This window comes from Megalobrama amblycephala, linkage group LG24 (genome assembly GCF_018812025.1).
Source record: "Megalobrama amblycephala isolate DHTTF-2021 linkage group LG24, ASM1881202v1, whole genome shotgun sequence".
NCBI lineage: Eukaryota > Metazoa > Chordata > Actinopteri > Cypriniformes > Xenocyprididae > Megalobrama > Megalobrama amblycephala.
Genome location: NC_063067.1, coordinates 7,097,800 through 7,118,949, shown reverse-complemented (window position 1 = coordinate 7,118,949; position 21,150 = coordinate 7,097,800). Strand labels below are relative to the sequence as shown.

Genomic DNA, 21,150 nt, shown 5'->3' with positions numbered 1-21,150 from the left:
AAATAAATAAGGTCTGAAAAGTAGATTATTGTGACGGCAAATTGTCGGTAATTTCCTACTTCCCACTTCTGAAGTCGTGAATATAAGCTCATCGCATTCAAATTGACTTGAGAGGGCGTTCATGTAGTTTTTAAATGAGTAAACTAGTATTTACGATGATAATATGCAAAGCAGCTATTTTGTTGAAAATATTGTTTTCTAATTCATTAGACTTTATAGTATATTTTTATACATTATTTATTTTCTTGATCAAGGACAAGAACTATTTTATTAATTATAAATGTGTGATTTGCTTATTTCTATCCTATCCTGTTTTATAATCGTCAACAGAAAAACATTTATAGCTAGATTAGACAAAGAAATCATTTAAACTCATTTTAACAAGTCAAGATTACAGAATGGCTTCAAAAGCATAAATTTACTGAGTTGACTGTTGAATATTACACCAATCAAATATGAATAAAAAAAAAAAGGATAATCACATTGTAGTCCATTTATTCACAAAAATGTTTTATGAATTGTGTACACAAATTTTTACAGGCATAAGAAAACATTAAAAAAGAAAAAAGGTGATCGTATAAAACAGAATATTTTAACAATCAAGGATTTCTGCATTAGTATTTAGCCTGTAAACAGACATGAGAAACCCATTTTGATATTAGCTTGGCTGGATGCAAAAAAAACCAAACAAACAAACAAAAAAAAAACCCCAGACAAGCAGGGGAAAAAGCTGGGCATGTTCCTCATACTCGTTCAAGAGCCTCCAACATGATTATACTGTTTCCTCTGATTACCTGAAGAGATACACCAAAACAGAAAACAGGTTAAAGTTGCATTCTGACTTATTTACACTGTTAAAGAGTTTGATTCTCATGCTAATCATGGCCAAAGTTTCAAAACGAGACGTTTGGACGTTTGACAGAGTATTTCGGTAACGAATACTTTGTAAACAAGTCCAGGATTGGATTTGCAGATCGGGGGTGGTGAGTAAAGCTGCATCATATGTCTGTTTTGTTGGCAATCGGCACGCAAGTGCATATAATGTAAACAACATGAACATTTTTGTTCCCTTTTTATTTATGATGATGTCGCAGCTAGCATGCGATCTCTACGCAGAAGCTGCGCGCGCTTGTGACTCTTTAGCTCCACCCACGGCACTGACGGCAGACACGCCACCAGGAGCTCTGTTTTTTTCGGAAAGACTCGGTTTAGCGTATCTATCTTTTATAAATATGATAAAACTAAAGACTTTTCAGAGATATGAAGGATGCATTGTTACTCGATATGTACTCAAGACTAACATGAGATTGGCAGAAACTGTGTGATACCCCCCCTTTAATCACTGCACAGATAAGAACACATTGCAATTACATTCCCTTAAACTGAAGCTACTATAAGTAAGAAATCTGAAATTCATGGACTGAAATCTGAAATGACAGGGGAGAGAAATTTATTGAATAAAGTTACATTTTTGTTTTTTGCACACAAAAGGTGTGGAATGACAGAAATTTCATTTTTTGGGTGAACTAACCCTTTAAGTGAATGTAAACAGTTGGAGGGAAATCCTGATGTTTAACATTATATTAGATCTGTGCATTAGGTCTTAATATAATAAACTTGCTGCTATTAATCAAGCAAAAAAGAAAACAGGGAATCACTCACTGCTCTTAAAGGCGCTCTAAGCGATTTGAGCGGAGTAACTTCCTGTTGACGTTCGAAGTGTTGTCAAACAAAACAGAGGCTAGCTAGACCCTCCCTCCTACTCCTCCTGGCCCTCCCCTCCGTGCTTCCTGAAACAGTCATGAACGCGCATTTAAAATGTAAGTAGCTTGCGTATTGATGCTGCTTGTCGGTTATTGGCTGGAGCATGTTTATTATGTTAAGTGGTCCAGGCTGCACCAGTTTGTTTTTATTGCAGTTTTCGGAGCTTGTGGCGACTACAGAGACCGTGTTTTTTTACAGTGTGTTCAGGGGACAGGCAGCTAGTGCATAGAAAAAAATTCTAGGCCCAAAAAATTGGGCCTAAAAACGCGTCAAATCGCTTTGAGCGCCTTTAACTGAATAACTTTTGTAGCTTTAATAATAAATCAATTTATTTATATTTAATACAATAAAGACTATGCAGTGACTATTTTGAATAAAGATAAAAGAACCATATAGTGAATCTTAATATATTAATTATTATTAATAAAAGAATTGGAGGGAAAAATGCATCGTGATGCACAGAGAATAATTTTTTAATCCAATCATTATTATAATCAAATCGCGAGGCAAGTGAATATTCACACCTACAGGGATGCAAACAGGTAAAAAGGTGAGAACATTGCACTGGGCAGGGGCATGCTGCACTCAGAATGTTTCTTCAAGTTATTTGCTTTACATGCTCATTTGTAGTTACTTACAGGGTAATAAAAATACATGAAAAAAATCCCTTAATGTCCAAAACTGTAATTTTTCGCACAAAAAAAATTAACATTGTTGCAACATTTTGCCAAAAATCTCACGTTGTAAATAACAAAATGCTATGCAGGATATTTAAGACAATATTGGCTGATTAGACTGCAATACTGTTTGCCACATCTCAGACCTCAAATACATAAAATATTACCCATTATAGACATAGTTACCCATTATAGAGTAAAGGAAACACTGTACAGTAGGCTAATTATTGAAGCAACCAGTTCTTTATTTATCCTTGTAAGTTCCCAAATACCCCCCCATAAAACACTTTCTCACTGGATCAATGCAAATCCCATAGGTGACCTGTTTTGATTTCAAAAAGGTGAGTTCTCATTGAAAGGTGAGGACTTTGCATCTATGCACCTACAAAACAGTGAATTTCTATAACATACTTGTGTCAGAAAGTTATGTTTCACTATGAGTCATGTAACAGATTGTGGTATTATTGAGTACTGACCACCATCCCAATGGTGTTCATCTGTCCTCCTGGAGCCATTTCTATAGTGTCATCAACCACCAGATTCATGAAGGGATCAAACCCACGCAAGATGCCCTGAACATGACGACCACCATTGAGCTTCACTGAAAGTGTACACAAAAACACTGTCTTCACAAAAGAAACGCACATTTGCATAAAACCATTAGACAGTGATTCTGAACACAGATTAAAGGATTAGTCCACTTTCAAATAAAAATTCTGATAATTTACTCACCCGCACGTCATCCAAGATGTCCATGTCTTTCTTTATTCAGTCGAAAAGAAATTAAGGTTTTTGATGAAAACGTTCCAGGATTTTTCTCCTTATAATGGACTTCAATGGCCTCCAGACGGTTGAAGGTCAAAATTACAGTTTCATTGCAGCTTCAAAGGGCTTTAAACGATACCAGACGAGGAATAAGGGTCTTATCTAGAGAAACCAATCGCTCATTTTTCTAAAACTAAAAATTATATACATTTTAACCATAAATGCTCATCTTGAACTAGCTCTCTTTATTTGAATTCCGGCAGTGTAGACACTGCTAAGTGTATTACTGCCCTCCACAGGTCAAAGTTTGAACTAATCGTTATTTACTTGCACTAGCATATTGAATATGACAATTTATTCCAAATTTTGACCTGAAAAATGAGTGATGGTTTCTCTAGATAAGACCCTTATTCCTCATCTAGTATCGTTTAAAGCCCTTTGAAGCTGCACTGAAACAGTAATTTTGACCTTCAACCGTCTGGAGGCCATTGAAGTCCACTACAAGGAGAATAATACTGGAATGTTTTCATCAAAAACCTTAATTTCTTTTCGACTGAAGAAAGAAGGACATTGACATCTTGGATGATCGTGGGGGTGAGTAAATTATCAGGAAATTTTAATTTGAAAGTGAACTAATCCTTTAATACATGCAGTAGAAAACTCATTTAGATTTAGTGCATTATCCACTATTATTTATTCTTTTTTTTTACTTATTTGCACCTAACACAAATAATGTTAAAATATACCATTGTTAGTATTAAAAGTTATTTAGACTTCCAGATACATGACATCCTTGTATTTTAGACCTTTCTGGATATTTTGTGAAGAAAAAAACGCATTATACTCACGTGAAAGCTTCTTGTCCATAAATCTTAAAAGGCAAGAACAAAACAAGCATTTTATTTTAAAACCATAATTCGAAACAGAGCCAATACACTACAGATACTATATCAGTGCAATAAATGAGAATAATGTTGCGAAATAACATTAGACAAACCGGCTACAGCAGTAGAATTAATGTGTATCGCAAATTCTAAGACATTTATGATTCCATTCAACCAAAGGCTTGAAATACTTACTTTTTCAGCTCAGGTGGATGTGCTTTGCTCATGTTTATTTAGTTAGATCTAACACTTTTGTGAAACAAAAACGTTTGAAACACGTTTCAAACAACGGAAAGAAAGATGCCTGAAGTGCAGGAAGTGGCTTTCGAGGTCGCGGGATTTTCTGTATTGGTGGGTCACCGTGTGCAATGTCGCCCCCTACTGTACCGGAGGACGAACTTCAATAACATCGAGACATGATGGTGTTCAGGAAAAGATTCTACAGCACATTTTAATGTCGTGTTTGTACCATTTGTGTCATTTTTAAAGGTGACAAAAATAACAACAACCACTACCAAACGTTTTTTTAACGATTTATTCAAAAACTATTTCAATGTAATAAGTGACGAGGTAATTTTTTTTTACTTTTTCAAACGAAAAGAAATCATCACACATCTTGGGACAAAGCAGGTAATACTGGAGGTAGCTGCTAGTAAACACACCCAGAGATTAGAGTAATGTAAATTCAAAATGCCTCCAGTCTATGTTCATAATAGAAGATTTGAAAATATATATATATTTGTCTTCCTCATGTACAATGTGAGCCATAAAGTGGACTCTTTACAGTGTTTAAAGACAAAAAAAGATAAGTGCAAAAAAAAAAAAAAAAAGAGAAAAAGCTGAAAACAAATCACTGCGGCCCATTTGGTGCCAGGAAAACAAAATGTTAGAAGTGTTACATAAAACATCAGAAACGAATATTAATAAAGGTTAACAACCACTGATAAAGAAATTAACCAAAAATGCAGTAAATTTTACTGTTTTCCTTTACAAGATTCACCTGAGACAGATCTGAGGTCTCATTTCTACACAACGTTTATTCTCCTGTATATATCTAGAAAGAAAGTAATGAAGTTATACTTGCAACATTTGGTATGATAGCATAAAATATAATGTATATAAAACACACTAATATCCGTTATGCTTCTACAAATTAACATGTTAGATTTTCTGCACAATGTTCAGCAGCAAACATATGATTTTGAAACAGACATTCTCAGACTGTGATATTTTGACTATATATGTTATAAGAAAAAAGCTTATTTTGTTTCCTTTATGAAATACAAACAGAAATTTCTCAATGCTCGAGTAGAATGCAATATAATAAAATATGCTGCAAAACTTCAGTAGCCAAATCTCACAGATCCAAAGATATTATGTCCCCCAACTTAACAGACAACAAGAAGCACATTAATTTAGCTGGTTTTGTTTCAGCACAGGCACTGGCCATTTAGAAAACAGAGGAGATGTATGTGTACGTGTCAAAAAAAATCAAATCACCATATTCTCACAGTAATATAATGGATATATGTCTTCTAGCTCTGTGTGAAAGTATGGAAAAACATCCTAGAGCAGAACTACGCTGTGAGTAGAAGTGGTTTTATTTGAGTACCCGTATCTGACAAAATAATATTGGCTTGCCATTATTATCGAAGGCCTCTATTATTTGTCAGGCAGTTTGGCTCAGTGTAGGAGTGAGTTATCCTGTTTACACCATACAACATTATACCTCATGAACCACAGAAATCAAAATCTGTACAATACTGATCGTATTTAGACAGTTTACCCAAATCAAAAATGCCTGATGAATGTAATTCCTGATAGCCTAAAGCATCTGCCGAAGAATTTCCCTGCTCTTAAAGAGATAGTACACCCAAAAATGAAAGTTCTATCATCATTTACTCAACACATGTCATTCCAAACATATTTTGAAGTAGAGTAAAAGTACCGACTTCGGAACTGAAATTGTAAAAATGTGATGCTTTTAGCACTGTTGGGTGGATTCATAAACACCTCTGATTGGCCATTGTGTTCATGTGCTCAACAGATATGTCTGTGATTGGCTACAATGAACAAAACTTCAAAAACTGTTGTAAATAGACATCAATGATGCTCTTCACCGAGCAATTACACAGATACACACATCTATCAGCTGCCTGCATTCAAATGCTCCCGCTTTCAAAACGCTTTTAAATTCAAACGCTCCCGTGCATTGATCATTGTAGCCAATCACAGACCTATCTGATGAGCACGTGAACACAATGGCCAATCAGAGGTGTTTACGAATCTGCTCAACAGCGCTCAAAACGTCACATTTTTTAAATTTCAGTACCGATGTCGATATTTTTGACAACTCTATTTTGCAGAATGTTGTTAAATAAATGTTTTCAGTTCCCACTGACTTTTACTGTGTACACAAAAAACAATGGAAGTCAATGGGAACCGAAACTGTTTGGTTATTAACATTCGTCAAAATATCTTCTTTTGTGTTGAGCAGAAGAAAGAAATGCATACAGGTTTAAAAAGACATGAGGGTGAGTAAATGATGACAGAATTTTCATCTTTAGGTCAGCAATCCCTTTAAAGGATCAGTTCAACCAAGAATTCAAATTTTGTAATTATTTATTCACCGTCATGTCATAAAAACCCATATGCTTTTAGCTTTTTCTTTTGAAATGCACCAATAGTTTTTGGAGGACTTTAATTGTGCTTTTTGTCTAAAATATATGCAATGGCTCTTTAAGATTTTTTTTAATGTTCTGTGAGAAAAAAATGAGGGTGAGAAAACAATTGAGTGAACTATTCCTTTTTTTTTCTTCTTTTTTTTTTAAATGAAGAAACCCTTTCAGTCATCACTGAATTCATCTTCATTCTCACGTATGAGATGTTTCTGGCAGTGCTCTAGAAAAGTGTTCAGGGCTACGAAGGCCTCGGCACATGGCACACAGTGATAGACTTTCTTTTCACAATCTTCTGGAATCTCAGAGAGGGGAATCCCACCTGAACACACACTACAACACTTGCACGTGTCGGCCGGTTGATGAACTTCTTTAGGCACTTCCTCGTGGACTTCCTCATGCACACGCAGAGCAGCTTTGGAGCTAAAGACCTGATCGCATGACGTACAGGGAAACTCTGTATCCTCGTCTTCATCGCTGTCATCCTGCTTATCCCTTTTCGCTTCGTCCTCTTGCTTGGTTTCAGTCAAAGCAGGTAGATTTTTGGTCCTCGGTCTACCTCTCTTTGGTCTATTTTCTTGGGAAGGTATGAGCTTCTTAGCTGCCTTTGGGTGGAACCCATCTGCGTCAGCACTAGCTGATTTGGCACTTAATTCGAGATGGATTTGATGGTGAGTGGTGTAGTGTTTGAAATGCGCCCAGCGTGTCAGATGGTGCAGGAACTCTTTTCCACAGTGGAGACATGGATACGTCTCACCTTTCCGCCTTTGCCTGGTAGCTTTCACAGAGTTCCTCTGCGGTTTCTTCACCTTTATTTCGCGCCGGTGTTCCTCTTTCCTGTGCCGGTGGAGCAGTGATGTCTTGGTAAATGATTTGTCACAGGAACGGCATGGAAAGAGGAAAGCTTTCTTTTCCTTCGTGCTGCTATCCATATGTGTGTGGGAAAAGCGCATGTGGCAGGAAAGTCCAGCAGTAGAACGGAACGTTCTGGAACACAAAGTGCATGAAGGGAGAGACGCGCTGGCGCTTGGGTGAGATGGCGGCAACGAGGCGTATGAAGGCGAAGGAGGTTTGAGAGTCTTTGCGGGCTGACAGCCTCCGGCCTGCTGGTGGTACAGCAGCTCTTGCTTGTGGCCGAAGGCTTGCCCGCATGGGGCGCACGCATAGGGGCTGTTGTCTGGATAGAAGGGATCTTCTGGGCGACGTGGGCCTGAAGGTTCGGTCCCGCAGGAAGGGCACGAAGAACTCATTGCGGGTTTCCCTCTGCATGTCTGGCACATAGATGTGACACCAGGGCACTTGTGTAGCTGCAAACTAGAGAGCAAAGCAAACTTTTGGCCACAGCGTTGACAGCAATGGAGCTTTTGTAGGACTTTCTCTCTTTCCTGCTGATGCACAAGGGCATTCAGTTCGGAGAATTCTTGGACGCAGTCTTTGCGGATGGAGGAAGACGTCTGTGGTTTTGGTTTGTACTCAATGCAAGTGATGAATTGAGCCAGTTTGGATAAGGTGTCCGACATGGGTCTAGGCCTAGTGGAAATCTGGTCACTTTTTGCTCCATTCCAGTTGCAATGTCTGGAATCCATATTGCTATATGAAAATACAAAAATATAAAGTGAATTAATGGCATTCAGTCATAAATCATTTAATTTCCATTTCAAATTTTTTATGTTTTTTCTATTAAGTCTCTGTAATTATTTGATCAAAAATACAGTAAAAACCATAATATTGTGAAATATTATCACAGTTCAGTATTAATATTATCATTGTTTAGTGATACGCTATCATTCAAAAGTTTAAAGCAAGGACATAATATAGATATTTATAATGTGACATAAGATTTCTATTTTAAATAAATTCTGTTCAATTAACTTTCTACATTCATCAGAGAACCCTAAAAAAATCTATCACGGTTTCCACAAAAATATCAAGTAGAAAAGTCCATATTCAACAGTGATAATAATAAGAACTATTATTAATAATTGAGCACCAATAATGCTGCCTTCACGTGCTGTCGGAAATTTGATCATTCCCACGTCTGAAGTCGTGCTTACGAGCAGTTTCGAAATGGGAGGGCGTTCATGTGCAGTTTTTTCCCCAAGGAAACTCATATTTACGATAATTCCGAGAGCACCTGAATCCAGCATAATTGAGGACCAAAGCCAAATAGAATGGTTTCTGAAGGATCATGTGACACTTTAGACTGGAGTAATGGTTGCTGGAATAAATTAGTATATAAGTTTTTTAATTGCAATGCAAGAACAGGTTCACATAATTGACTAGGATAAAAAATAATAATTAAACAAATGTATATGCTTAGCTATAAAATGAAGACACCTAGAAAAACTACATGGAGCATTAAAGCAACACTGACACAGGAAGAGTTTACTAGCTGTCCTGCTACGCCGCTGACATGCAAACTCACCCACTCGAGGACTTTGTATCACTCAAAATGTGTTTCTCGCCCCTCAATGTGGACATTACAGCAGACGTTTTTAAGTTCATGAACGCAGAATACACGGAAATGTGAGGTTCGACGCAAACGGACTTTCACTTCAACACCCATGCGCTTCTGCGAAACTAGTTCAGGCAGTTTTAAAAACTACAACACCCATCATCCCACAAGTGCGCGTTTCACATGCGCTACTGTTATGCACATTTATGACACTGAGGCAGATTTATTATTATTAAATTCAATATGACCCAAGAAAAAACTTTATTATAACAAATTAGAAATGGCATACACGTTTAATTATAAATTATTCTAAGTGCATTTATCAAGAGATAGATCACTCAACGTAAATACGTTAGCTTGTTTCCTCCACTGAACAGAAAATAAAAAAGGTAATTGTGACTGTTTATCTAGCGATTCTGACTTTTTTCCTCAGAATTGCTTGATATAAACTCACAATTGCGTGTTATATAGTCAGAATTGTGAGATATAAAGTCAGAATTGCGAGTTAAATTCTGACTTTATCCCCCGGTTTCATAGACAAGGCTTAAGCTAGTCTTAGACTAAAATGCATGTTTGAGCTGTTTAAACTGAAAGCAACTTGCACTGACATTATCTTAAAATATTGTTTTGTCTCAAGATGCACATCAGTAATGTTTTTTTCTAGTGAAAGTTTATAAAAGCTATGCCCTAATTGAACTAAGGCCTAATCCTGTGTTGTTATTGTTGTTAAGTGTTGTTATTGTTACCTTAAAATTATAAAATCGTTTTTGTTATTTGAAATAAAATAAAATAAAATATAAGTATTAGATTAAAAAAAAAATTAACTACTAAAACTGAAATAAATAAAAGTGCCAAAAAGCACATAGCAAAATTACTAAAACATAAACTAATATTAAAAAAATACAAGCTGATTCAAAATATCAATAAATACTATAATAGTCTTCATTAAGTTTTTAATTAGTAACATTTCTATTTTTAATGAATGTGATAAGAACGCAAGTAGAAGACTTTTATTATGAAATATGCTCAAACCACACAACATCGTCCCCTAGTGAGTTGGAATGAAATGACACCCCTTTTATTACGATTATTAATATATGTTCGTTAATGTCATGAGTTTTTATCTACATATATCACTTATTAGGATGATTTAAAGAAAATGCGCCAGTTTAGAATTGAAATCATATTATATTTGTTTTAATGTGACATTCTGTCCTCCTCCGGTCCAGTTGGCGGCAGCTGCACCTGTCCGGGCGGTGAAACATCAGAACAGTGTGTCCCACACACCGGCTGCTTATGAAAGCTTCACCGGTTTAACCTCAATCGGTTTCGGAGGAATCGCAGGAGAAAGGACTATTGTTTCAGTAGATTATTATCTAGAAGCGAAATATGATACACAGCAGGGATTTGGTCACGGAAAAACAGCCGACTCGTTTATTCACATAGAGATGACAGCGCGCGTTTGTTTATTACTGTGTTAATCGTGTTATTGAAGATTAGTTTTACACACATTGGATAGGTCACGCTATTTTATTGATGGCCGTGTCAGGAGGCGCCCGGCGGCTCCCGATGGGTGTTCGGACGTTCAGTGAGTTTCTGGAAATAGCCACTGTCGGTCCGTGTCGCCCCAGCAGCCCGTTTAAATGCAGAGAGAGAATACAGCACTGGTCCATCAGGTAAAATACCGCATTTACATTTCATCATGAATTGTGGAATATATTATATAAACATACAAATATTATATACACACCACATAAGAGGCTTTTGTTCAATGATTGACGTGTCGCATCGCTGAACAAAACGAGGTGGGAACCCCACCCCCCCACACACAAAATTACCATGGTAACGTTAAAGTTTCCGCTAAAATACTGTAGTTGGTTATTACCGCAGAATGTAATTATGTTGAGAATGTCAAGTATAAAAAGCTTTGTTATTTATTTTAAAGGGTTAGTTCACCCAAAAATGAAAATAATGTCATTAATTACTCACCTCATGTCGTTCTACACCCGTAAGACCTTCATTCATCTTCGGAACACAAATTAAGATATTTTTGATGAACTCTGATGACTCAGTGAGGCCTACATTCAAAGCAATGGCATTTCCTCTCTCAAGATCCATAAAGGTACTAAAAACATATTAAAAACAGTTCATGTGAGTTCAGTGGTTCTACCTTAATATTATAAAGCGACCAGAATATTTTTGTGCGCCTAAAAAAACAATTTCGATTCAAAACGATTTCAAAACACTGTTTCGAAGCTTTACGAATCGAATCAGTGACTCGGAGCGCCAAAGTCACGTGATTTAAGCAGTTTAGCCGTTTGATAGGAGATCCGAGTCACTGATTCGATTCGTAAAGCTCCGAAACAGTGTTTTGAAATCGACCAATCACTATATTGTTGAAAAGTCATTCTTTTGTTTTTTGTGGCGCACAAAAAGTACTCTAACCGCTTTATAATATTAAGGTAGAACTACTGAACTCGCATGAACTGTTTTAAATATGTTTTTAGTACCTTTATGGATCTTGAGAGAGGAAGTACCATTGCTGTGAATGCAGGCCTCACTGAGCCATCAGATTTCATCAAAAATATCTTAATTTGTGTTCTGAAGATGAATGAAGGTCTTACAGGTGTAGAACCACATGAGGGTGAGTAATAAATGACATTATTTTCATTTTTGGGTGAACTAACCCTTTAATGGTGACCATTTTATTCCGATTTATTACACTACTGTATGTGTGGTCTATAATACGGTTGCTATTAGATAAATGTACCATAGTTTCAATACCTCAATAATTATTACAGATTCTGACAGATTTTTATTCTTATACTAGGTGATTTATTATGATTTTTAAAGTAGTAACATGAAGTCACTATGGTATTTTGGAGGAATCTATTTTTACCATGGTTGGGGGAAGCTTGGGAATGCAATGTTTTGTGGACATGTATCATGCTAGTTCCATGAAAAAATCACGATATATGAATATACTAAACCTTTGGTTCCATAGTATAATGATATAACCATCGCAAGCCATTCTTGTATCATCACAGTACTGCATGCACTGTATTTAACAGAAGCCTGTGTCTCATTTGTCCTCTTTTTTTCAGACACTTGTCCTCCTGCGGGATCCTGATGACTCGCTATCCGCGCACTCTCTGTCTCTCTGAAGTGGATTTGACTCCCACTCCTCACAGGAGATCTTTCATCAGCCTCACCAAAAAGAGAAAGGAGTATTCAGAGAGGAGAATATTAGGGTAAGTTGACCTCTACCCTTCCCTAAGTAAAGCTAGGGTAGGTAAGATTGCTCCAGCGTCTGATCCTGATCAATAACCCCTTCTTTTTATGGAGGATGATGGCAAGCTTTTGTGGTGTTAGATAATAAATTAACAGAGCTGTATTGATCTAGTGGAGGTGGGGCAGCAGTAAACCTAGACCTAATACAGTCAGGGACATAAATACAGAAATAAAATATGACTGATCAAAATAAATATTACTACTACCAATAAAAATAAAATACAATACCAAAAAATAAAATACTATAAAAGCAATAAATAAGTAAAAGACACATTTATAGCATATAACTTTATTTTAATTAATGAAAACGATTTTTAATCCTTTTAGTTTTAGTTAAAGGGCACCTATTATGCCCCTTTTACAAGATGTAATATAAGTCTCTGGTGTCCCCAGAATGTGTCTGTGAAGTTTCAGCTCAAAGTACCCCACAGATCATTTATTATAGCTTGTCAAATTTGCCCCTATTTAGGTGTAAACAAAAAAAAGTGTTTTTGTGTGTGTCCCTTTAAATGCAAATGAGCTGCTGCTCCTGGACGCTTTCCAGAAGAGGGCGGAGCTTTAACAGTTGCTCAACAGCAAAAACAAAGCTGGAGAATCTCCAGCAGCCAAAATGACGATTGTCAGTAACGGTGTTCAGCCTTACATTGTTCAAACCGGAGTCGACACTGATGGAGAGACTCAGGAAGAAGTTACAACTTTTAGAATGCAAATGGACATTTCTGAACGGTTAGTGGATAAATTAATGTAGTTGCTGTGGAGTTGATTCAACTCATCGACTAGCATGTGACGTCATGTTAATCTTTTGTGCAAATCCAGTGTTGAATTTACCCTCGTTTGTGAAGCAGTCTGGTGTAAAATGACGACATGGTAACAACACTGTACAACAACTCTTCCTCTTCTCTAAAGCAGCCCAACACGGCCTCACTCCGTTTGTTGTGTGTTCTCGGGGGCAGGGTTTATGTAAATTTTGGGGTTAGTGATGCCACTAACCACCCGGGAAGAAGCTCGTTGTAGTCCCTACCAGCCATTTATTGTAGTCCTTAAACAGAGAATTCTTTAAAAGAAAATATCTCCCTTTGCATTGAACTTTGAGCGTCGTAACTTTGCAGACGTTGTTTATTCTCAAACAGAAACATTACACACTAACTAAAGTTTAAAAAGTGAAATCATAATCAACTACCCCATTTAACAGTAACAACACTGTTTTATTGTTCGTATTTGTATTCATTTTCAATTTGAGATTCTGCTTAATTTTGAAATTGTAAAGGTTAACCTGTGTTTTGGTCTTTAGGTACTCGATGCAAGAAATGTACGATGTGGTAGCCAATGTGGATGACTACAAACACTTTGTACCATGGTGTAAAAAGTCCCAAACCATCATGAAAAGGGCCGGTCACGCCAAAGCCCAGCTAGAAGTGGGCTTCCCTCCGGTTGTTGAACGATACACTTCTATGATAAGCCACGTCCGTCCACATCTCGTCAAAGTAAGTCATCCTGTGTGCTTTACAGCACCTCCAGTGCCTTCACTGAAATGAATTCATGACTAATTATATTTCACCCCATCTTATTTCAGGCGGTGTGTTCGGATGGTAAACTCTTCAATCACTTAGAGACAATATGGCGCTTTAGTCCTGGTATTCCTGGCTATCCTCGCACATGTACAGTAGACTTCTCTGTAAGTACCATTTGCATTCAGTTAACTCTGGTTACTGTTGCTAGGTCTGACAAGCTTGTAGAACTTTCTGTAGAACCTCCTAAAATGGAGATTTCTACATGACATTTCTCATGTCGTTCCAAACTTTCGTTCATCTTTGGAACACAAATTAAGATATTTTTTATATATTATTTATATATATATATATATATATATATATATATATATATATATATATATATATATATATATATATATATATATATATATATATATATATATACATACATATGACTTCCCTATAGACAGCAACATCATTGCACCTTTCAAGGTCCAGAAAGGTATTAAAGACATTGTTAAAATAGTCCATGTGACTACAGTGGTTCAACCTTAATGTTATGAAGTGACGAGAATACTTTTTGTGCGAAAAAACAAAACAAAAATAATAACTTTATTCAACAATTTCTTCTCTTCCCTATCAGTCTCCTACACTGTTGACGTTGTATAGACAGTGCAAGCGTCCAGGTTCATCAGAACGCAGACTCGTTGTATTGTTGAATAAAAGCCTAAATTCAATCATATAAAGTGATAGTGTCTCTTCAGAAAATTTGGACTAAACCACTCAATTCATATGGATTAGTTTTACGATCTCTTTATGAACTTTTTGAAGTGTCAAAGTAGTAGTTGCGTAGGCTGTCAATGGAGGGACAGAAATCTCACAGATTTCATCAAAAATATCTTCATTTTGTGTTCCGAAGACAAACTAAAGTCTTATGGGTTTGAAACGACATGAGAGTGAGTAATTAATGACAGAATTTTCATTTTTGAGTAAACTAACCCTTTTATACGGAAGAGGATTAGGGCCAAGCAATAATAAAAAATTAAAACCATCTTGAGATTAAAGTTGTTAAATTTCGAGAAAAAACTTGTTAAATTTCGAGAAAAAAGTCGAAATAAAATGTTGAGAATAAACTCATTAAATTACGAGAAAAATGTTGTTACATTTCGAGAAAAAAGTCTAGATAAAATGTTGAGAATAAAGTCATTAAATTATGAGAAAAAAGTTGAGATAAAATGTTGAGAATAAAGTCATAATTTAAAGAGTTTATTCTCAACATTTTATCTCGACTTTTTTCTCGAAATTTAACGTCATTTTTCTCATAATTTAACGAATTTGTTCTCGTAATTTAACGACTTTTTTCTCGTAATTTAATGAGTTTATTCTCAACATTTTATCTCGACTTTTTTCTCGAAATTTAACGAGTTTATTCTCAACATTTTATCTCGTTTTTTTTTTCTCGAAATTTAATGACATTTTTCTCATAATTTAACGAATTTGTTCTCGTAATTTAACGACTTTATTCTCAACATTTTATCTCGACTTTTTTCTCGGAATTTAACAAGTTTTTTTCTCGTAATTTAACAAGTTTATTCTCAACATTTTATCTCGATTTTTTTTTTCTCGAAATTTAACGACATTTTTCTCATAATTTAACGAATTTGTTCTCGTAATTTAACAACTTTTTTCTCGTAATTTAATTACTTTATTCTCAACATTTTATCTCGACTTTTTTCTCGTAATTTAACGAGTTAATTCTCAACATTTTATCTCAATTTTTTTCTCGAAATTTAATGACATTTTTCTCATAATTTAACGAATTTGTTCTCGTAATTTAACGACTTTATTCTCAACATTTTATCTCAACTTTTTTCTCGTAATTTAACGAGTTTATTCTCAACATTTTATCTCAATTTTTTTCTCGAAATTTAACGACATTTTTCTCATAATTTAACGAATTTGTTCTCGTAATTTAACAACTTTTTTCTCGTAATTTAATTACTTTATTCTCAACATTTTATCTCGACTTTTTTCTCGTAATTTAACGAGTTTATTCTCAACATTTTATCTCGACTTTTTTCTCGAAATTTAATGAGTTTTTTTCTCTTAATTTAACGAGTTTATTCTCAACATTTTATCTCGACTTTTTCTCGAAATTTAATTAGTTTTTTTCTCGTAATTTAACAAGTTTATTCTCAACATTTTATCTCGACTTTTTTCTCAAAATTTAACGACATTTTTCTCATAATTTAACGAATTTGTTCTCGTAATTTAACGAGTTTATTCTCAACATTTTATCTCGACTTTTTTTCTCAATTTTTTTTTTCTCGTAATTTAACGAGTTTATTCTCAACATTTTATCTCGACTTTTTTCTCGAAATTTAACGAGTTTTTTAAAATCCTCTTCCGTACTTTTATGTTTATTTCTACAAGTTTTTTATTAGTTTTAGTTAACAATAACAAAACTACTGGATGGCAGAAGTTTCTAGGATAGGACTTTTAAGTGATGTTTTATATCAAAGAGTCAGTGCTTGTTAAGAAGTAAAGCTACCATGTCTGTAATCTCTTCTCTGGATGTCGTTGGCTTCCCCCAGATCTCGTTCGAGTTCCGTTCCCTGCTGCATTCGCAGTTAGCAACTGTGTTCTTCGACGAGGTGGTGAAGCAGATGGTGGCCGCTTTTGAGCGGAGAGCGTGCAAAATGTACGGGCCCGAGACGAGGATACCCCGTGAGCTCATGTTTCACGAGGTCCATCAAACGTGAGGTGCATCATCACACTGGACTCGTCTACATCTGGAACTCACAAAACTCGCATGACAAATCACATCACTAGAAAACGTTGGGATGGTATGATGGATACCATTTACTTTTAGACAATATTTCAGTTCATTTGAGGTATTGCACCTTAAACATGTTTTGTTTTGGTTGTTTTTTGACTGTGAATGAAGATTAATTGATTATTGCAGCTCTGGATGGGGAGAGTTGAGGAGCAAACACTTGGATGTTTCATTAGGGTTTCATCTCGTTTACATATTCTTTCTTGCTATGGGTTTGTTGGGGCCAAATCTGAAGAACTTATTACTGAAACTGTAAGGAATGTTTTAGGTGAAATCTGTCGCACGCTGTTGATTACCACAAAAAAAATAATTCCGGTTTGTACCTGTTTTTAAAAACACAATAAAACACACAGCACAACCATTGTTTACTTGCTCCACTGCAAATGCGCAGCTTTGACGTATTTTACGGTTTTAATTCTATATTATTTTCGGTGCTAATCAACAGAATGCGAAAGGCGCGGATTAACCCGGAATATTCCTTTTAAAATGAGTCTTTATACAACTAGATTTGAATATAGTGAGAATTCAAAATGCTTGAATTTGAACACGCTTACAATGACCTACTTGACTTTCACACTGCACTGAATTTAGAATATTCATCTGAAGAAGTCACACTCGAGGTTTGTGACTTCGATCACAACTGTAAATATAATAAAAATAAATTATACAGTTAGAGTGATATCAAATATTTCTCCCACCTAAATATTTATCCTTATAGAAAACAAAAAAACTTTGTTTATAGAAGTAGTGTATTGTATTGAAGGTAGAATTATATTTAGCATGCTTTTGCTTTCTTTGGATGCATTTACGCAAACTCAGGGCTTTGGAGAAATCCAGAGAAGTCGGCCTGTTTTTCCCTAATAGTGATCCCAGTTAGTGCCTGTTCATGTAGACTGTGCCATTTTTGTTTTGTTGCTACATTAATGTCTGTTTAAACACTACTTTATTCATATATTGTGATTTCTCAGAAAGCTACAGTATGAGCTGGCAAAGCATCAAGCATAGCGAACTTTTCTTTTTTTGAACGGTTATTTTATGAGATTTTATTTTTAGCCATTTCAATGCCTTATCTAAGTGTTCATGGCATTTATAAATGACTTCAAATAACATTGTAATTGTCGAGATGTCGATTGATAATTTATCCGTGCTGTACAAACACCCGTCTAACAGTCTTCCGTGGAAATAACGTCACCATCAGTAGATTTCTAGGGTGTTATCATAAAAACAACCTTGTTAAATGTCTGTTAAGTGAGAATGTTTGGTTGAACAACTGTGAATAACAACCAAAGAGATGATCCGTGCTTCATAAGAGCAAGAAGAGCACAGTTTTAGGAACAAATTCTCTCTGAAATGAATGTTATCTGTTCTCTAAACCTTAACTGTTGTCAGTGTTATAATCTTGCACAAGCATTCTTTTAATTTGAGAATATATACATTTATTTCAAAACATATTTTGTGTCTGTTTTACTTGAACTCTGAAGTACAACATATTGGATTTGGATATGCATTGACCTTTTTGTTGTCAAGTAGTTGCACATGTAGGACAACTGACTCACCTCTGAGGAGATATATGAGTACTTGTGAAAACATAATGGTGAACAAAAGAATACAAAGTGAAGCTGGCAGTGGAGGTTGAGGAAATCTGAGTAAGGTGGTGGTATCTGGGTCATGTATTTATAACGGCATGAGAGACTATAGTGGAGTTTCTTATTCATGTTGCCCTGACCCGAAGATCTTTTCCATGCCGATCTTTACACAAAAATTCACCATTAAAACTGAACTTCAATAAACCAATCCATTAAAGAACGACCAGACTGTCGTAAATGAAAACTGTTATCGTTTACTCATCCTCATGTCATTCCAAACTTGTATGACTTTCTTTCTTCTATGGCACATAAAAGATATTTTAAGAAATGCCTGTGGGTTTTTAGTTTTTGGTTGATAGTTAAAGTCAATGGGCTCCAATGCAGGATTGGTATTTATATACTATTACAGTATTATTTAATAAGATTTTGGGTTATTTCCATGGTCCGCTTTAGACCTTCTACTAACTATAAGTAACTTTACATGTCAACCAACTTGATGCTGAGGAAATTTTCCCAACACCACTATCACCGGGATGGGATGTTCCCTTTTGCACCTTGCTTTTAAATTGGTAATTCGAAATAAAAATGCACGTCGAATTGGCGCTAATTTGAAAGCAAAAGTAAAATGCCGTATATGCATTAATAACGGTGAGGAGAAGAGCAAGCGTTTTCAGCTCGGAATGAACTGAAAACGCTCCATGCCAGTAGACATGCACCGTTATGAATGCACGTGCAGCCGTTGCGCATTTTACTTTCACTTTCAAATTGGCGCAAAATTTGGGGGCAACAATAGAGGGTATGCACGTGACGTCACCGTCGACCGTTAGGACTGCGGTTACGCACGCTGAGTGGCAAAAGTCTGAGCAGCAGCATTGGTTTTCAGCGTGAATGTCGCGAAAAACACACAAAACTATGGGAAGCCAAACACACCAAAAGTGGTACGAGGCAGCGGGGTGTTACAAAGCTCGCGCCGCGCTGACATGTCATCTGCGCGGATCAATGGGCCGAGCCGCGCGACCGACTCGTCAGCGCAGCGCGGACGTGTTTTCTAGCGCCACCCAATGGGCAGCGCGGCGCGAGCTAATCTCATCCAATAGTATCCAGCTGCAGACCCGCAGCACCACAGTTTCAGAACCGCAGTTTCATGATGTCTACAGTATTTAACAACAATACTTTTAAATAAAGTCATTTTTCTGTTCATATAGGCCTAATATGCATAAGATATCATGATGTACAAAGAGGAGTTTTAATTACCAAGTTAATCGATAATGCAAACTATGTTTTGTTAAGGCATGAACTAATTTGTATAAACTGTGAACAAATACTTTTAACCATATAATTTTGAAAATATATTAATAAATGTGTAACCATATAGTAAAATGTCTCCCTTGACTGTATGTGATATTATTTCCTTATGTTCATGTTGTGAACTTCTGACAAATAGTATAAAGACACAGAGGCATTTAAGGGCATTTAATGTCAAAATATAAGCCTACATGTATTTAATCATTCCAAATCCTTGAACAAGTGAAACATGCATTTAAGCCAATGAGACATCAGAAGGTGTATATGGTGAGTGTATGATATTTCTGTCATGATGTGGTGAACGAATTTATATATTTATATTACTAAGTATTTGTATTACTAAGTGTCTGCTAGGCTATTGAATCATTTACATTTTATCATTAAAGATTTTTTTGCATTTGTCAAAGATATGTATCGTGTTAATATTAAATAAATATTAATAAAACTTATTCATTTTGTTTTCAGGGATGAAAAGACAGGGTTTTCTGCAGAAATGCCATGATATGGGCTTATAATCTTTAAGTGTTTTAAGATGATTATTTGTTTTTTGCTTGTTTTTATTTTATTATGAGCAGTTTAAATATGTTTTAATCCTATTATTTTAGAAATGTTTTATATCCTATTTGTTTTCAACACGTTTTACTTGTTCAAGGCTTTTTTTTTTAATGGTTATTTTTATTTGACATTAAATAGCCTACGTTACATAATGTAAGTATTATGTGTAACAATTTGAACATAAAGGAAATACGATCAAATATACAGTCAAATCTTACACATGTATTAATATATGTTTGAATTAATAAAAAATAATAATAAATCAATCTTCTCAAACTTTGTGTCATTGTATTAGCCTATTTAAAACGTGGAGAAAATAATTTAAAAATAAAAACGGCGTAATTGTAGCCTATTTTCGCAGTAGCCTATACACGACTGTGTTTGTATCCATCACAGTCTATGGTATCCATTCATTGACATTAAGCATATAGGCTGTTTTAAAATTTTGCTCTTTGTACATCGTGATATCTTATGCATATTAGGCCTATATGAACAGAAAAATGACTTTATTTAAAAGTATTGTTGTTAAATACTGTAGACATCATGAAACTGCGGCTCTGAAACTGTGGTGCTGCGGGTCTGCAGCTGGATACTATTGGATGAGATTAGCTCGCGCCGCGCTGCCCATTGGGTGGCGCTAGAAAACACGTCCGCGCTGCGCTGACGAGTCGGTCGCGCGGCTCGGTCCACTGATCCGCGCAGATGACATGTCAGCGCGGCGCGAGATTTGTAACACCCCGCTGCCTCGTACCACTTTGTTTGGTTCCCAATGTTCGACCGTAGAAGGAAGCAAGTTGTACATGTTTGGAATGACATGAGGGTGAGTAAATGAGAGTTTTCATTTTTGGGTGAACTATCCCC

General features: G+C 35.8%; 3 protein-coding genes across 4 annotated transcripts; 1 reads left to right on the top strand and 2 right to left on the bottom strand.

Moving 5' to 3' along the window:
- Window positions 1-478: 478 nt before the first annotated feature.
- Window positions 479-4,448, bottom strand: snrpg (small nuclear ribonucleoprotein polypeptide G). The gene is made up of 4 exons (XM_048177620.1): window positions 4,286-4,448; window positions 4,055-4,077; window positions 2,918-3,042; window positions 479-794 (listed from the first exon to the last, which is right to left on the bottom strand). Exons 1-4 carry the CDS (start codon window positions 4,315-4,317, stop codon window positions 744-746), a joined length of 231 nt encoding a protein of 76 aa, XP_048033577.1. The 5' UTR covers window positions 4,318-4,448; the 3' UTR covers window positions 479-743.
- Window positions 4,449-5,107: 659 nt separating this feature from the next.
- Window positions 5,108-9,410, bottom strand: si:ch211-148l7.4 (uncharacterized protein LOC563603 homolog). Of its 2 annotated transcripts, none has more exons than XM_048177617.1 (2): window positions 9,194-9,410; window positions 5,108-8,358 (listed from the first exon to the last, which is right to left on the bottom strand). In XM_048177617.1, exons 1-2 carry the CDS (start codon window positions 9,271-9,273, stop codon window positions 6,936-6,938), a joined length of 1,503 nt encoding a protein of 500 aa, XP_048033574.1. In that variant the 5' UTR covers window positions 9,274-9,410; the 3' UTR covers window positions 5,108-6,935. The 2 variants fall into 2 exon arrangements, with proteins under 2 accessions (XP_048033574.1, XP_048033575.1); XM_048177618.1 differs by lacking the exon at window positions 9,194-9,410 and adding an exon at window positions 8,759-9,114.
- Window positions 9,411-10,286: 876 nt separating this feature from the next.
- coq10a (coenzyme Q10A) lies at window positions 10,287-18,292 on the top strand. The gene is made up of 5 exons (XM_048177227.1): window positions 10,287-10,899; window positions 12,328-12,474; window positions 13,806-13,998; window positions 14,088-14,189; window positions 16,602-18,292. The coding sequence occupies exons 1-5, from the start codon at window positions 10,760-10,762 to the stop codon at window positions 16,767-16,769; spliced, it is 750 nt and encodes a 249-aa protein (XP_048033184.1). The 5' UTR covers window positions 10,287-10,759; the 3' UTR covers window positions 16,770-18,292.
- Window positions 18,293-21,150: the final 2,858 nt, after the last annotated feature.

Excerpts from the sequence above, each read along its gene's own strand:
- snrpg (XM_048177620.1), bottom strand. The coding sequence starts at position 4,317 with ATGAGCAAAGCACATCCACCTGAGCTGAAAAA. Across the intron at positions 4,078-4,285 it reads CATCCACCTGAGCTGAAAAA|ATTTATGGACAAGAAGCTTT; the intron begins GTAAGTATTTCA and ends TTGCCTTTTAAG. Across the intron at positions 3,043-4,054 it reads TATGGACAAGAAGCTTTCAC|TGAAGCTCAATGGTGGTCGT; the intron begins GTGAGTATAATG and ends GTACACTTTCAG.
- si:ch211-148l7.4 (XM_048177617.1), bottom strand. The coding sequence starts at position 9,273 with ATGAACTTAAAAACGTCTGCTGTAATGTCCACATTGAGGGGCGAGAAA. Across the intron at positions 8,359-9,193 it reads GATACAAAGTCCTCGAGTGG|CAATATGGATTCCAGACATT; the intron begins GTGAGTTTGCAT and ends ATTTTCATATAG.
- coq10a (XM_048177227.1), top strand. The coding sequence starts at position 10,760 with ATGGCCGTGTCAGGAGGCGCCCGGCGGCTCCCGATGGGTGTTCGGACG. Across the intron at positions 10,900-12,327 it reads ATACAGCACTGGTCCATCAG|ACACTTGTCCTCCTGCGGGA; the intron begins GTAAAATACCGC and ends TCTTTTTTTCAG. Across the intron at positions 13,999-14,087 it reads TCCGTCCACATCTCGTCAAA|GCGGTGTGTTCGGATGGTAA; the intron begins GTAAGTCATCCT and ends ATCTTATTTCAG.